The 18,045-nt window shown below is 41.9% G+C and overlaps 2 protein-coding genes across 3 annotated transcripts in view; one reads left to right on the forward strand and one right to left on the reverse strand.

The window, feature by feature from the left end:
• KIF6 (kinesin family member 6) overlaps positions 1-18,045 on the reverse strand; it is a 380,441-nt gene that overhangs the window by 189,914 nt on the left and 172,482 nt on the right. For both annotated transcript variants that reach the window (XM_075925091.2, XM_075925090.2), the window contains exons 11-12: positions 1,820-1,925; positions 418-553 (exon numbers count right to left, since the gene is read on the reverse strand). In XM_075925091.2, the coding sequence (XP_075781206.2) occupies positions 418-553; positions 1,820-1,925 (242 nt within the window). The remainder of the gene's footprint in view (positions 1-417; positions 554-1,819; positions 1,926-18,045) is intronic.
• Positions 1-18,045, forward strand: part of LOC149525159 (uncharacterized) — a 76,491-nt gene that overhangs the window by 39,085 nt on the left and 19,361 nt on the right. The gene's annotated exons all lie outside the window — the stretch shown is intronic.

Below are 18,045 nucleotides of genomic sequence, written 5' to 3' on the forward strand. Positions count from 1 at the left end.
CTACACATGAAATTTTAAAGCACTGCTGTGGCAACACAGGAGTTTGGTCGTGTAAGAGCACTGAGGGAGCGCTCTCCCAGTGCTCTAGGTAACCCACCTCTAGGAGGGAAGTAGCTAACAGCATTGGGAGTGTGGCTTCCAGTTCTGTAGAACTGTCCGCACTAGCACTTTGCAGCACTCTTAACTTGTTGTGCTTGGGGCGTGTGTGTGTGTTTTCACACCCCATGCACGAGAAAGTTACAACATAGTAATATGCCAATGTAGACAAGCCCTTAGATTAAGAGTGTGGATTGATACATGAGTCTGAAGAGGAAGAAATTCTTTGCTGATCACCATCTCCCATTGCATATACACCCATACCTCAGATTGCAGCCAGATTAGTTTAAATCCAAATAAATCCTGTTTCATAAAGGATACTGATTTCATTATCTCTTTGGTGCAGAAGATCTTTCAACTTCTTTAACTCCTCTTTCTTCTCTGGGGTATCCTCAGCTCCAGTGATGTCTGGTGAGAGCAGACTTCTGTCAGGAATGTTTGTACGATTTATCAGTTGCTGTGAAATAAAATAAAAATAGTTTTGGGTCCTTGCCACTCTATCCATATCCCATTCATTTCCCACTATCCCTGTGTGACTGTTTATCTATGCTAACTGATTTGAGAGCCTCTTCAGGATTTCTGAAAAGCAAAATCCTGCCACTGGTAGCCTCTGAGATATCTCCTGATAGCCACTGATCAGTTTTCCACTGTGAAAATGTCTAAGCTCCACACAAGTCTCTCTGGTAAAGAACTTCCACGGTAGTAGGAAAACAAACCAGCAATAACTAATTCCTTCTCATCTGGAAATCAAATTCAGAGACGGTGTCTTGTACTTTACTAAACTAGAAAATTGTGGAATCCTTTATAGCAAAGCATAAACAAAAAATGTATCTCATATTTAGGGCTCGTTGTCACAGTAGTCATGGAAGACATGGATTCCAGGACTTCTGCCATGGCCAGCATCGCTGACCTCAGGGCGAGCTGCTTGGGCAGCCCTGGGGACAGCCATATTGGCTGCTGCTGAGACAGTCCCAGGACCAGCTGCACCAGCCGCTGCTCTGAGTACCTGATCCTGGAGACTGCTTAAGCAGCAGCCTCGGGGTGGCCAGAAGAGGCTCTCGCCCCTCCAGGATTTCCTCACCCGCAGCAGGCCTTTCATGCCCAAGACCCAATCAGGATTAGTTATGGTATAAGTCATGGATAGGCCACAGGTCAGGATGTTTTCTTTCTTGCCCATGACCTGCTCGTGATTTTTACTAAAAATACCCATGAATAAATTGTAGCTTGACCCCAGTTTCATTTCTTCCTTTGCAACTCTTCATCTCATATATATCTTGTGTGCATAGTATCCTGCATAGCATATAACTAACACAATTTATGCAGATGGTTCAGTGACACAAATTCTCTTTTCTGATACCCCACTTGGAGTAGCTAGTCTAACATAAGTTCCTTATTAGCTGCACACATATCTGGATATATACGTTATCCATTTATGGATAACTTCAGCACAGTACTTCCTGTAAATTTCAGTCCTCTCTATCACACCTTCCACCTCTAATACCCTTTGGGCATTCCCTTTAGCTCCCTCAGATTCTTGCTAGGTTATTTCTCAAATCCATTCCAGTTCTTCAATCATTTCTAGACCTACTGAGTCCCTGTGTACACTCCCCGCTTCTACACAGGTTTATTGCTGCTTTTCATCTTCCCCTCCCCTATGTCTTCTAATTCTTCCTGTTCATTCTTAGGGCCCTTTGCACTTCCTTGTTATGTGTTCAGTATATACCTTTATATAATTAAAACAGTGCTTGATCTTGCGCATATCAGCGCCAACATCCAGTGTGCTCTCAGGATCAGGATCTTCCAGAAATCTTTTAATTAGCTTATCCAGCCTGAAAGCACATAAAAGTGAAATTAACAAATGTATTTTTGATGGAACTTAAAACTTTTCAAAAGAACAGACAAGGCTGACTCAAGTTAGCAATTTGTTAAACATCAGAGTTGTCAAGTTTACTGCTTTTCCCAGGAGACTTTTGGTTTGGGATCCATTCTATTAGACAACTTCATGATATAAGCAATCAACTTCTTTTGCTGATGCTAGATTCTGGGCTTAACTTGGGAGGGACCACAAATTATTCTGATAATTATCATATATATAGTAGCCCAGTGTCTGAGAGTCTGTAACACTGAAATGCTGGCTGTTCCCTCTGGGTGGCCCGTGCTGCATGATTTTACGGAAAAACTTGCCAGCTGTCTACACTGGCCGCTTGAATTTCCAGAAAAGCACTGACGATCTTATGTAAGATTGTCAGTGATTTTCTGGAAATACTATGCTGCTCCCGTTTGGGCAAAAGTCTTTTTCCGAAAGACTTGCGCAAAAGGGCCAGTGTAAACAGCACAGTAGTGTTTTCCGCAAAAAAGCCCCGATCGCGAAAATGGCGACCAGGGCTTTTTTGCAGAAAACCGTGTCTAGATTGGCCCCGGACGCTTTTCCGCAAAAAGTGCTTTTGCGGAAAAGCATCTTGCCAATCTAGACGTGCTTTTCCGAAAATGCTTTTAACGGAAAGCCTCAACCCCGTTGAGTAAGAGCAGTTAGGTTTTTATAGGGTCAGCACAAAGAGGGCAACATGCTTTAAAGCTGTTGCACCCAGCATTTCTATGAACTTGGTCAGCTTCAGCTAGGTTTTCCATTATCAGAGGAAAATATATGGGCAAAATATTTAGTGTTTATCATTTATAATTATATAGTCACTGATAGCAAATGATTGGCAAACGGACCTCTACAAATTCAGGAAGAGTTCTTTTGCTAGTTTAATTTTCAACTAAATTACTAAAACCAACAGAGCCTCAAAAATGCAGGCAAAAGCTAATTTCTCGTCTAAATTCATGCATGTCTGATTTTTTTTTTAATTCTTCTACTCATTCATAAAATTAAACAACCACCTAAATGGAATTTGAGTGTGTGTCCTGAAAAAGAACAGTTTATTGCCAACAAATTTATTCTGAGTCACAGTAAGGCACACTCTTAAATCTCATTAAACCAAAATGTGGGCAGGATCCTGAAAGTTCATAGAACACCTACTGAAGTCAGGGTGAGTTGCATGGGCAAAGGGCATAAAGGACTGGGACATTTAAAAAGTCAGTTTAAATTAGTTAGAAACAAAGTGTCACTGGAAGTAAAGGCATTTGTTTCTCAAGGTGAAGCAGGGCGAAAATTATTGGGTAATAAATAGCTTTAATTACTGCTACATTTATTGGTCTCTATGGATAAGTATCCAGTACTACAAGTGGGAACCTTACTGTTAATTTCAGCAGATAGGCAAGGAATAAATAGGCTTCAGAACTACCACTTCACACCCACAAGTGGCCTTTGTGTGTCATGATTGGGAAACGTGGAGAAGGGAAGGTTATTCATCTGGTGCAGTAACTGGAGTTCTTGAAGATGGTAGTCCCTGTGGGTACTCCACCTTAGATGTCTGAGTGCTGCTGTACTTCTAATCGGAGATTTTAGATTGCCAGTCATGGGAACAGCTGTGTACATGGAACTGCTGGTACACAATACTTGAAATGGCTATTCTGCATGTGCAGCCAGCTGTCCCTTCATTTCCTTCTCTGACCCGGACACAGATGACTCTGAAGCAGAGGGGAGGAGGCTGGGTGGTGAAGCACCCACAGGGACAACCATCTCAAAGAACTCCAGTTACTGCACCAGGTGAGAAACCTTCCCTTCTTTGAGGAGTGTCCCTGTGAGTGCTCCACCTTAGGTGATTACGAAGCAGTAGTTGTGCTTGGTGGTGGGAGTTTTGGGAGATCTGAATTGGTGACCAAGAGTATTGTTCGGCCAAGTGGGGTATCAGAAGTGGCAAAAGGCTGAATGGTCTAATGTTCCATGAATATATATGCTGAAGCCTATCTGGTGGCTATGCAGATTTGTTTTATTGATATGTCCTGGAGAAAGGAAGTGGATGCCACCATTGGTCTTATGGAGTGAGCGTGGACATCTAAAGTGTTCAAGGTCGCCTCCCTGGTATCCTTCTGGGGTTTGGGGAAGACTACAGGTAAGTAAATGGGTTTGTTGCAATGGAACAAGGTAAGTTCTTTTGGGAGGAACTTGGGATGTGTGTGGAGGACCACTTTATGGAAGATTGGGGTGTGTGTGTCTGCCATCGGGGTTTCCAACTCGCCCATCCTACTTGACGAAGTAATTGCCACAAGGATGGAGATCTTCACTGAGAGATGAAGTAGCGAGCAGGTAGCAAAGGGGTCGAAGGATGTGCCTGTTATTGCTCTGAGCACAAGGTGTAAGTCCCATGCTGGAGCTGGGTCCCTTAGTCAGGGAAACTTATTATGTATGCTTGACGGATGAGTGTATAAAGTCTGAGTGACCCTCTATGGGGGACATGTAGAGATGCAGTTGTGGTGAGGTGTACCCTGATGTAGCTGAGGGATAACCCACTCTGGTGCAAGCTAGATGGAATATAGTTATGTTCAGAGCACAATACCGTGAAATGGTGCCGTGTTTATATGTCTCTCGTAGTTGGTCTGTGGCAGTTCATCATGACTTCCTGTACAGCTGCTGGACACGCCATTTCAAGAGGAGTTAGCCAGTTAATAGCCATGCTTGGAGAGGGAACGTTTGCATACTGGGATGATGTATTTGGTGGCTATATGAATGACCCCGGCCTTGTCCTGCTTGATTTTCAAGATTACCCGTTGCAGAAGTGGAAACAGTGGGAATGTGTATAGCAGGGGAGCTTCCCATTTTATGCTGAATGTGTCCCCTAGTGAGAGGGGGCCTATGCCTACTCTGGACCAGTAGTGTAGGCATTGAGTGTCCCACTTCACTGTGAACAAGTCCACCATGGTGAATCCCCACCTTTTGAATGAAGGATTCAGCATTGAGGAGTTGATTGAGGGCTCTGAACATAACTATATTCCATCTAGTTTGCACCAGAACGGGTTATCCCTCAGCTACCTCAGGTTACACCTCAGAGTACCTGCTGAGGTTGTCTGCTAGCATGTTTTCTTTGCATGGGAGGTCAGTTATGATCAAGTGTATGTTTTGTGGGATGCACTATTCCAAAAAGCAAACTGCTTTCTGGCATAGTTGGTAAGATCAGGCTACTTCTTGTTGGTTTATATCAGGGCTACTCAACATGCGACCTGTGGGTCACATGCGGACCACAGCCTGTTTGTTTGCAGCCCGCAGTGTGGTTTGGGTTTATGAGGGGCTCAACACACGGTCCACAGGTGGGATCCTTTGAACATAGCCTCCACTGGGAACACACTCCATAATAGCAAGTCAATATAATGGTCTTCTGTTTATATGTGATTTAGTAGTTCAATTCCTGGACTGTCATTGCTCATTAAAAGTGCTATCAGATGGGTGGAAATAGGGTAAATATTGCCTTTTATTAATACCAGCAGAACTGACTTAAATGGGGCCTGTGTGTTGTGTAGTCTTGCCTTAATCTTTGTATTCATGCCCATCAATGTGAAATAAGCTATTTGCATATATATTTGCATGTACATGCAACCGCACTTAAGTTGCGGCCTTCAGCATGTGCTGTGAATATCATTGTGGCCCTGTGGGCTTCCAAAGTTGAGCAGCCCTGGTTCATACAGTACATTGTTGTGAGATTGTCCATAAGTATTTGTAATTTTGGACTTGAGGAAGAAAGTATAAGCAAGCATTGCAGACTGCACTGAGTTCAAGCAGATTAATATGTTGCTTGGCTTCCTTCGGAGACCATTGTGCTTGGATAACCTGATGGTCTACGTAAGGTCCCCATCCTCTTAACGAAGCATCCGTGGAGATCATTACGGATGGCTGCAGTGGTTGGAAGGGAACCACCTTGCATATACTGTTGTGGACAGTCCACCAAGTCAAAGAGTTCTTTATCTTGGAGAGCATGGCGAGCTGTTTGTTTATATGAAGGACATGTGGTCTGTATTCCGAGAGTAATGAGGACCGCAGTGGTCTCATGTGGAGGTGGGCATATGGTATGACAAATGCAGCTGCTGCCATATGTCCCAGAAGTTGAAGGCAATACTGAGCTATTATGTGTGGGCTGGCCTGTGCCAACGATCCAAGGTCCATGATTGCTGAGAACCTCTGTTCCAGCAGAGCAGCTATTGCTGTTGTGCAGTCAGAATAGTGGAGCACACTTAGAGTGGGAGTGAGTATGCATTTCTGTAAGTTTATCTGGAGCCCTAAGTTGTTGAATAAGGCTCTGGTGGTCTTGACTGCCTGTTCCATGTTGCATGCTGTGGAGCCTTTTAGTAGGTAGTTGTCTGGGATGGAATATGGTAATCCCCATTCTCCGTAGATGTACTGGAACCACAGCTAGGACTTTGGAAAAAAACAGTGGGGCTGTTGAGAGTCCAAAGAGCAGAACTCTATTGGAAGTGCAGGTTCCAAATAGTAAATCGCATGAAGTGTCTGTGTGCTGGATGTATCATGATATGAAAATAAGCATCCTGGAGGTAAAGGATAGACAGTCATGCTCCCTTCTCCAAGGCAGGAATGACGGTGGTAAAGCGTTTGGATACAGAGGCAGTCTCAGGTTTCTTTTCTTGCTGAACATATCTTACATCCACTGAGCAAAACTTTCAGAAGGATTTATCAGTGAAAAGACCATGACAATTTAAACAGCCTCATACTAGTTATATATGCTATGATTGACAGTGTTACAGAGGAGACAACAAAGCTATTTCCCCCACCACTCATGTACCCCAGGTTAAATTAGAAACATAACACAAACAATGACCACAGAATACAAGACAACACAAAGGGAGGAGAAGCAACTACAGTAAATAAGGAGAGTGAGAGAAGGATACCGACCGTAGATCAACAAACTTATATACAGTATGGCTGTGTCTAGACTGGCAAGTTTTTCCGCAAAATCATCTGATTTTGCGGAAAAACTTGCCAGCTGTCTACACTGGCCGCTTGAATTTCCGGAAAAGCACTGACGATCTTATGTAAGATCGTCAGTGATTTTCTGGAAATACTATGCTGCTCCCGTTTGGGCAAAAGTCTTTTTCCGGAAGACTTTTGCGCAAAAGGGCCAGTGTAAACAGCACAGTAGTGTTTTCCGCAAAAAAGTCCCAATCGCGAAAATGGCTATCGGGGCTTTTTTGCGGAAAACTGTGTCTAGATTGGCCATGGACACTTTTCCGCAAAAAGTGCTTTTGCGGAAAAGCATCCTGCCAATCTAGACGTGCTTTTCCGAAAATGCTTTTAATGGAAAACTTTTCCATTAAAAGCATTTTTGGAAAATCATGCCAGTGTAGACGTAGCCTATGAGTTTAAATGGTCAGGTTAGACCAGGTTTCTAAGGAATGGTATGAGGGAGAAGGGCAAAATAAAGACAATGGCTTTCAAGAAGACCGACTTTAGCAAACTCAGGGAACTGGTAGTTAAGAGCCCATGGGAAGCAAATCTAAGGCCAGGTCTACATTAGAAAAGTGATAGCAATGTAGCCCTGTTAGTCTGGTGTAGCTGAAACAAAATAGTCTTTAAAGTGCTACATAGTCCTGTATTTTGTTTCAGGTCTACATTAGACCTGGCAACTCAGCTTAAGGTACTCAACTCCAGCTGTTTAGAATACATAACTGGAGTTGCCTTACCTTAAGCTGAGCTTGGCGGCGGCCTCACAGTGGGTGGTTGATGGGAACAAACACTCCCTTGGGCAAAAGGAGGAGCACAGGATGCCAGCAGGGGTGCCCTCAAGAGTTTGATTTAGTTAATATAATTAGGACTCACTAAATTGAACCCTACAAGATTGATCACAGCAGCGGCGATCTTCCTTTTGGTGTAGACAAGGCCTAAGAGGCAAAACAATTGAAGCAGCTGACAGTTTTTCAGAGAGACATTATTAAGGGCAAAGAACAAACTATTGCATCACATAGGAAAGATAGCAAGTATGGCAAGAGACCACCCTCGCTTAACCAGGAGATCTTGAATGATGTAAAAATAAAAAAGTGGAAATTACCTACCTACCAAAAGGTCAAATTACAAAGGATGAATACAAACAACACACATATGTAAGGGCAAAATTAGAAATGCTAAGGCACAAAACGGGATCAAACTAAGTGGAGACACAAAACAGGGTGGTAGCGTGGGGGCAGAAGTGGAGTGGGGGCAGAGCTTGGGGTGAGGGGACGGTGAGCACTTCGTGGTTAGAAGGAAAGTCAGCACCTATGTGCCCACTTATTAAATTTTCAATTTGGCTACAACTACTCAAGAGAGAGATCTTGGAGTCATTATGGATAGCTCTCTGAAAACATCCACTCTCTGCAGAGCCAGTCAAAAAAGCAAACAATGTTAGGAGTCATTAAAAAAAGATAGAGAATAAGACAGATAATATCTTATTGCTACTGTATAAATACCTGGCAGATCCACATCTTGAATACTGCGTGCAGATGTGGTTGCTTCATCTCAAAAAAGATCTTTTGCTATTGGGAAAGGTTCAGAAAAGGGCAACAAAAATGATGAGGGGTTTGGAATGGGTGCCATATGAAAAGAGATTTAAAAGACTTGGACTTTTCACCTTAGAAAAGAGGAGACTAAGGGGGGATGTGATAGAGGTCTATAAAATCATGAGTGGTGTGGATAAAGTGAATAAGGAATAGTTATTTATTTATTTCCACAATATAAGAACTAGGGCTCACCAAATGAAGTTAATAGATAGCAGGGTTAAAACAAACAAAAGGACGTTTTTCTTCACTTAGCAGACAGTCAGCCTGTAGAACTCCTTGCCAGAGGATGTGGTGAAGACTAGGACTTTAACACAGTTCAAAAAAGAGCTAGATAGATTCATAGAGGTTAGGTCTATCAATGGCTATTAGTCAGGATGGGTAGGAATGGTGTCCTTAGTCTCTGTTTGTCTGGAAATGGATGACAGGGGTGGGATCACATGAGGATTACCTGTTGTGATCCCTCCTTCTAGGACATCTGGTATTGGCCAATGTTGGCAGACAGGATACTGGGCTAGATGCACCTTTGGTCTGACCCAGTATGGCCGTTCTTATCTTCAAGCAAGCATCTAAGTGCTTTCTCCTGTGCTGCTCCTCGCACCCGCAGCTCTCTGTAAATATCAGCAATTCTTACTAAATATTCTCCTTTGAAACCCTCCTTAGCACTCTCCTTTGCCATTAGCCCTATACAAAACTTGATAATTGCTAGACTACTGGTGTTCTGAGACCACTGTCTGTCATGCTGACCACTATTGTCCCATTTGTTCTCTTGTACTATCCCATCTTTTTGCCTGCATCTCTCAGTTGTCTCCTGTATTATACTCTTATTGTAAGCTCTTTAGAGCAGAAAATGTCTTTTTTCTATACCTCCAGGATAAAAGGGGATCTGGGTCCATAACTGGAGCTTCTAGGTGCTACGATATAACAAATAATCATAATTATTTCACAGAACCATGCAACTGGACAGGACCTCAGGAGGTTACCATGTTTAGTCCCCTGCCCATAAGAGAAGTTAATGTGTTTCTACCTTCAGTCTCTGTGTAAACAAGCCCTTATGTTTTAAAGGTCAATCTTGACACACACTAAATTGCACCTGAAAATTAATAAGGAATTAGTGCAATCTTTAAAGCATAGGTGTTGGGGGACTCATCCCCCCTGCCCATGGCTACACCACAAAGTCAATGCCCCTCTACTGGGTAGAAATATGGCTCTAGCAGCCTAGTCCCCAAGGATAGCATCCCCCTATCAGGGTAAGTCCGGCTCTAACATCCTGGTTCCAAAGTCAGTGCCCCTCTATCAGGGTAAACCCGGCTCTAACAGCATTGTTCAGAAGTCAGTGCCCGTCTATCAGGGTAAATACATCTTTTAAGGCCTAGCCGCCCAGTGAAGCCTGTCCTGGACCAGGGGTTGATTGCCCAGGATAGGGAAAATGGGTGGTAGGGGGACCCAGGCCATCCCTCTCCACTGGGTCCTAGCCCAGGGCCCTTTAAGGCAGGAACTATGGCTCCTGCCCGCTCGGCAGGGAATCTGACCGCTAAATGCTGAGCTGCACTTTTAGTCCTTTGCCCCGGGCTGCTTCTTACCACGCCCTGGTTCTCCTGCGGTCCATTTGCCTCGGAGTCTGTACCTGCCGGGGCTGCTGTCGGGGTTGTGAGTGCAGTCCTGCCTTCCTGGGGTTGGTGACTGCTGGCTCTGCCTCAAGGTAGCAACTCTGGTTTCAGCTGCTGCAGAAACACCAGCACAGCCTGGACTCCTCTTTCCCCCTGCGGCCTCCCTCGCAGCTGGGCTCTCTCTGTTTTTATACCTAGGCTCTGCTGGGAGCATGCCCAGCAGGGCTGGAGGGGCGGGGCCTTCTCAGCTAGCTGGGCCTGGATTATCCCCTGCCCTTCAGTGCGGGGCCTGTTGGCCCCATCACAATAGGTAATAGCTTCCCTGTAATTAATAAAATAAGTATATAGGCTGCCCCTTTTTTCATTAGCTGTAGCTTCTGAGTGGTCTCCAAGTAGACACATTATAGTGAAAACACATATAAATCCAAAAGTGTCCCTTTATGTATTCCCTCTCCCCCTTTGTTCTTGAGTAAGGGTATTGTAAGCTATTAAAGCTCAACTAGTTACAGCTAACCTAGAAGCTGCAGCCATCTCCAAAAGGTAATTTTCAAAACACAGAGTACTTCCTCTCAGTACTGTTGGGTTCTGTCCTAACTGCAGCAGGCCTGGCTCACACCGTTGGAAGCTAGAGTGTGCTGAAGTCAGTTGCCAGAACCCTGTTGCCTCAGGAAGAATAGTTTCCCCTAATAGAAGCTCCCTGGAGAAGAAAGAAAAAAAGTAGCATACAAAGGCTCTTTTCTTTATGAAAAACAGCAGTAAACAAAGAGTTTTCTCGCTTAATGCTCATCCAAGAAAAATGAACAAATAGAAAGCTCAAGTTAGTAAGACCCCCTCCCCCCTCCAAAAAAAAATTCCATTATTTTCAAAACAATCAGCAGCGATTAAGTTTAGGGCCAGTTTTAAAAATTCATTTAAAGTTGATCTAGTTACAAGACAACATCCAGGGAGCCAAGGATAGGAAGGTAGCATTAAGTGTTTAAGACAGGGAAAAAAAAAGCAACAATTAACAACAACAAAAAGTAGGTTATACTTTTCTAAGATAACAGCTTGTCTGTATGGTGAACTGTAAATGAAAACAAAATATTCCTCCTGCCTGGTATATAAAGAAATATTTGGATTTTTTTTCCCAATTAGTATTAGAAGTAACTGGTTCTACCTTTTCACTTTGTTTTTTTTTTAAATAAATGTTTCACTGTCCCTAAACTGTATTTCCACTGGAAGTACAGGTTGAACTTCTCTAGTTCAGTACTCTTTGGTCTGGCAACACCCGGGGTCCAGCATGACTTTATTTGACCAGATGTCCACTTTCCATGGGAGTGATCAAGTTTCTCGCGGTCCCATAAAGTTTATTTAGAGCCACTTGTCCTGGCTCCCAGTGTTCTGTGGTGTTAGTTAGCTCTAATTTAGCCCTAAATATCTTCTAAGAGCCCAGTAAGCAGTATAAGTGTTGGTAATGCTGCTACACAATATTGACCTCCTGTGATCAGGAAAATTCTCTGGTTCAGCACTGGTTAGGTTCCAAGAATACAGTACTAATGAAGTTCAACCTGTAATAACATTGTGCAGATGACCAATTTAGCATTGTGACAAGTTCTGAGCAGTAGTTTGGATGTGCACACTGCAGATGAAGGGATTATTGTAGCACAGGTCAACATACCTGCATTAGTGTTAATCAAACAATGGGTAAGGTAAGGCAAGTTGTAGTTCTAACATGAGTAGTTAGTCAAGGTAAACCCTAAGCTAGATGCTATCAGCTAATATGTGTTAAAATAAAAACTGTTCTGTTTCCATCAGGGTTTTAGCAGGTGCTACCACACAATTTCCAGTGTACACCTAGCCAGAGGATGGAGAGGTCTTCCAAAAATATTGCAAAAGTCCTCATCCTAACACCAAATAAATAATAAATAAGAATCGAAAGAAGATTGGATCTGATATTCTGAATGTACAAATAAAGCAGAAAGTTTATTTTGGATTTTTGTGTGTAAAGAAAAAAATCAAAACATGTTATGAGACTCTATATATCCTTAAGAATCCCTTAATTTCCCCCCTCTTCTTTTCAGTTTAATTTCAAAAGACTTGAATTGCTTCTTATAACTACAGTGGCAACACTACAGTGAAAATTTTAGCAGAAACAATGTATTTTCTAATGACCAACTTTTCCTCCTTTTCTTGTTTTAATTTTGTCTCTTTTCCATCTTATGCCATTCTTAATATCCCATATTTGTACAGGTATTGAGGCGTAGTAACTCTTTGGTCTTTTATTACCCTTTTCTTTATAATGTTTTTATGTGGTAAATAATGACATTTCTAACTATTTGGCAATTACAGACAGATTTACAATATCAACTTTACCTCTGTTTTACCACCTTCCATCCTCTCATGAGTTCTTCCTTAATTAAGCCTGACTGCCCACACTTTAGTCAAACCACACAAAACCCCACAAAAGCTGCCTATCCATATTACCTTAGATGGGAGGCAGATTCTACAATAATTCACATGAAAGATGATCAGCTAATATCTCCTGGCCTGCAGTTTTATCCTCTTGAACAACTGACTTTTACTTCTTTAAAGAATATTCAATTTGCATTTCCACTTCTGAACCAGCCCATGTCTGAACCACTTCATGTTTTTATGAACCAGGATGCAAATGACACAGCTGAAATACATCAGAGACAGCACCATCAGCCAGCTTTTACATTATGTTTTTAAAAGTTTAGAGCTTTTGATAATATGTAGGATGGAGAGTCTCAAACGCAGGGGCAAGAATTCAAGATTTCTAGGGATTTTGGAAGCCCTTATTTTGCCCTTGCTTTGTGTATGATGATTCATTTATGGAAGTGCTTGTTTTTTAACCACAGACCACTGGTACCATATATCACATACAAAAGTGAAGTTCAAATAGAGAACAATGAATTCACAATTTAATGTGAGCTGTGCACTCCATGACATGTGAACCTGAAATCCAAGACAATGAAAAATAGGCTGTAAACGAAAGAAGCTACTGAAACATGTCTGGGTATGTCTATATTGCATTCCTCCCTCGAGGGAGGAATGCAAATGCAGATGAGTGAAATTGCAAATGAAGTGCGGATTTGAATTTCCCATGCTTCATTTGCATAATCGAGTTATGGCGCTATTTCAAAATAGCATTATTTCAAAAAAAGTACCGCTGTCTAGACGCAGTTATTTCGAAAGAAAACCCTTCTTTCGAAATAACCCTTACTCCTTATAAAATGAGGTTTAACCTATGCAATAGGGTCTTTGGCCTGCTACTGTTAATTCATACCATGCCCTGCTAGTTTACTTTTTGAAGAAAAAATTATTTTTTATAATGATCCTAATCCACAAAAAAAGCAAGAGCAGACATCTGACCATGGAATTCTGCTCCTGCTCCACTTCCCTGCCTTTGGGGCTGCCACTGCTCCACCCTCCTGTGCGGGGGCCGGCTCCCAACTCCTATGAGTCCAGGGTACTGGTTAACTGGTACCTGGTAAACATCACCCAGTAAGGTTAACAGGTTACCCGTTCACATCCCTACCTTCTATATAAGAATTTATATTGTTATTCATAGTCTTTAGTGGGGTCTGGTTTCAGTTTTTTCAAAGGATATGTTTACCTTGTTGTCTAGAAGCATTTAGGCATCATCTACACTTTTTAGGGGAAAATCTTTCACCTTTGCACTAACTCCACAAATAGTAACAATAGCAGGGAGCGGTAGCATAAATGACAGCAGTTCTGTGTCATCCAGATTTGTTCTGAGCAGTTAGACAACACGATGGTAAAAAAGTGAATGTGCCATATATTGGCATTCTTACCTAGTTACTACCACTGGAGCAGCAACAGTGGTGAAGCAGCCAAAACAGGTACTGTTGCACTCACAGGAAGGGGATAAAAGGGAGCCCAGCTGGGGCCACCCCTGACAAAGGACTGTGCAGGAGAAACAGCCCCATTCTGGGACCACCAGGATCTAGACTTTGCCTCCCTTTCCTCTCTATGCTGCATTGAGGGAGAACAGCAGAAAGCAGCCAGCCAGAAACTCTAGCCGAGAGGAACAAAACCAGCCAAGGCATTCCAGTAAAAAACGTATGCCATTCTGACCGTCTCTGCCCTGTGCTGATTAGGTGTTTGCACCAACCATCCTCTCTCTTCCAATCCCTCAATCTCTTCATTGCTGCTTCACAACGTATCTGCCACTCTTACACTCTCCTCCCCGACCTGTTCCCTTCACCCCCACTACCTTTCTGCTCCCTTTCCATTTAGCTGATCCTCTCCTAAATTAATTCATCGAAAACCAAGCAAATAAATTAAGGAACTAACATGACATTTTTCACCATCACACTGTTCACTCTGCTTGTGTGTTCTGTCTCTCCTACCATCCTGTGCCTTTTTTGTCCAGGAGTAGGCAATAAGTGGCTTGCGGCCAGATGAAATTCACCAAGGTTAGCCCCTAGTGGGTCACTAGAAGCTTTATTTACTTGATTGTATGCAGATATGGTTACTCGCAGCTCCCATTGACTATGATTCACCATTCCTGGCCAATGGGAGCTGTGGGAGATGATAGCCTGGGCAGATCAAACAATAATTACCGTGCTCTGTTAATTCCCTCTGAAGTAGCTGGCACTGACCACTATGGGAAGACAGGATACTAGACTAGATAGACTATTAGTCTGACGCAGTGTGGCCTTTCTTATATTCTTATAAATGTAGGTGTGTGGGTTTTTACACTGCTGATCACCATAGACATGCTGATATAACTTTTATGTACAAACCAAGTCTAAGGCATCTGATTTTTCCATCCAGAGGTTCTTGGCTTAAAAGGCCAAATCTTGCTTGATTTACTCCTGGGATTAATCCTGCTGCAGTAAATGAGGCAAGCTAGATTTAGCCTTAATTTTGGCTTATATCATTCATTGGCCATGTCTGTAAGGAGAACTTTTGTTTTCCTTCCTTTTTTTAATAATATAGTTAGTAACCATGTAAAGTCACAAAAAACTCTTCTGGTAAACATTGTGCCAGTTTCTTAGATGTCTGCATAGCTCTGAGAATCAAGCTTCAGTGTGGTTGTCTGTCAGACTGCAAGAACACAGATTTGATCCTTCTGTTTTGCTACTCTGTTCTAGTAGTTCTTCCAACTCTCTAACTAGATAACTACAAAGAAAAGCTGAAATTGTCACACATGCAGTGGGAAAGCTCTGGTCACAAACAACAGAAATCTGCTGAAAATTGTGATAAAATATACAGATAATTTCCCTCTTGCCCTTCCTCATGCTATATGTGGAAGTTCCGAGGGGTTTTCTATTTTGTTTTTCTTGTTTGCACTTTTTCTTGCATTTTAATGCTAGATTATGAGAAACAAGATGATAGTGGTGATAGTGATGACATCAGTCAATATACCTGGTGAATAATATGCCAGACTGAAAGTCAGTAGATATGGGTTCTATCCTCAGCTCTGACACTGACCCACTATATGACCTTGGGCAAGACACTTTAACTTTCCTTTCTCTATCTGTGAACTAGAGATAATTATACTTTCCTTTGTAACACATTTTAAGATTTATGAATAAAAAAGCCTTAGGTAAGATCTAAATATTATTATTAATAATAAATGTCAGTTTATTAATGTGAACCACACTCACTGTAGTTGAACAGATTTTTGGGACAGCACTTAAAATTCTAAAGTTGCACCCAGTAGCATGAACATTTTTAAGCTAACACTGCCACAAACATTGGGCCTGATCCTTTGAGGTGCCAAGTCTGTTCATCTTCCAGTGATGCCAAATGGAATTGAAGATGTTCAGTTCTTTCAGGGGCAGGCCCATTGCTGTTCTATTAATTTTTAAGTAAAGCAATGATGCCTCCAACATGGTCAGGGATGCAACCATGCTCTAGGAGTCCTAAGCCTCAAACTGACAGAAACTAGGAGTGCATTAAAGGGCAGATCAAACAATAATTACCTTGCTCTGTTAATTTCCTCTGAAGCAGCTGGCACTGGCCACTGTGGGAAGACAGGATACTAGACTAGATAGACTATTAGTCTGACGCAGTGTGGCCTTTCTTATATTCTTATAAATGTAGGTGCTCAGATGCTACAGTGATGGGTTGCAGTGTGAAACCCTAATATAAATGAATCTGTCCATCAAATTGATGCATTTTATGAAGATAATTTTGTGGAAGTACAGCACGTCTGCATACCTAAAGCTACATCACCAGTCTGTAGTGAATTCAGGTATAGCCAAGGGAGACTATGGTAAAGATTTTTTTTTTCTTTTTCACATCAAGACCTTTCATAGCTATCTTGATCTGAGACAAGGCAATTATACTCTTTGCTACCTACACTCCGTAGTTGATAGGAACTCACTATCAGGCAATAAGAGCTCTTGATCTATATTTCCCCTTTTGTAAGTGAAAATACTGTCCTCATTGTTTGTATAGCTGCCTAAGCCTTGTGTGACTATTAAAGCTCCATATTTTATAACACAGAACTATATGGTTAGTACTGTGCTAACATAAAGATGTCAAAATGTTAAACTGGGGAAATAAAAGCCAGAAGGGACCAATGACAAGTCCAGCGCTTGAAAAAGATAAACGATAATTGATTGATTAAGTTAGAAATAAAAAAAACCTCCCACAATAGTGTGTGTACCTGAACAAAGTAAGTTAAAGTTATTAATAGACTGAACTGCTAAATCAGCATTTCCAGTCCTAAGTTTGGAGAGTTCCAACTGGCATAGATTCTGGAAGCGTGGGTGCTATAGAACACAAACATTTTGATTTGAAATCCTGATTTTCTGGGCACGAAGCTAAGTTTGCTAGTGAGCTCATTCAGAGAAGGAAACTATACCAACATCATTCAAATGAAAAGGCCCCTCCCTTTTATTTCTGGCATGCTACTTACAAAGCCAAAAAGGAAAAAGTGTTATTTAAGTGCAACTTTTTTACATTTTAAATTAGAATACAGAAATCTTTGAGTATATAATTACCTTCTAGTGGGTGTACACATGTTGCTATTTATACATGTTTTTTCAAATGTGCACAGGATTCCAGCATTTTTTTTTTTTGTAAACAAGGAACTAATTATTTAACTCAAGGAATATTTAGGGATCAGTCCATTATAGTTAAGGAAACAGATTATTAGTGATGGATGGAAGAACAAGGAGCAATGGTCTCAAGTTACAATGGGGGAGCTCTAGGTTGGATATTAGGAAAAACTATTTCACTAGGGGTACGTCTAGACTACAAGCCTCTTTCAAAAGAGAGCATCTAGACTACAAGAAGATTTTTTCAAAAAAGCGGCTCACTTTTTCGAAAGAGAGTCTAGACACACTCTTTCGAAAAAGCCCTGTTTTCATTCAATAGCACCTTTTTTCTAAAGATAACTTTTGAAAAAAGGCATTATTCCTTATAGAATGAGATTTACCACAGTTGACAAAACTGCCATGTTCTTTCGATTTACTTTCGAAAGAATGCGGCTATAGTCTAGATGCAGGTGAAGTTTTTTTGAAAAATGTCTACTTTTTTCGAAAAAAAAAACCCCTGTAGTCTAGACACGCCCTAGGAGAGCGGTGAAGCACTGGAATGGGTTACCTAGGGAGGTGGTGAAATCTCCATCCTTAGAGGTTTTTAAGTCTCGGCTTGACAAAGCCCTGGTTGGGTTCATTTAGTTGGGATTGGTCCTGCCTTGGGCAAGGGGCTGGACTTGATGACTCCTGAAGTCTCTTCCAGCCCTATGATTCTATGATTCTACATCTCAAAGCTCTTTACAAAATAGATAAGTAATATTCCCATTCATGATGGGAAGCTGAGATGTGGAGAAAATACAAGGTTTGGTTTTCTTGACTCTCATGACCTTAGTCTATTTATGTTGCCTACCTGTCAACAAATAATACCTTCTAGGCAACAAAGGAAGGAGGCTGTATTCTCA

This window comes from Pelodiscus sinensis, chromosome 3, assembly GCF_052426305.1.
Source record: "Pelodiscus sinensis isolate ZL-2025 chromosome 3, ASM5242630v1, whole genome shotgun sequence".
In the NCBI taxonomy this organism is placed as follows: domain Eukaryota; kingdom Metazoa; phylum Chordata; order Testudines; family Trionychidae; genus Pelodiscus; species Pelodiscus sinensis.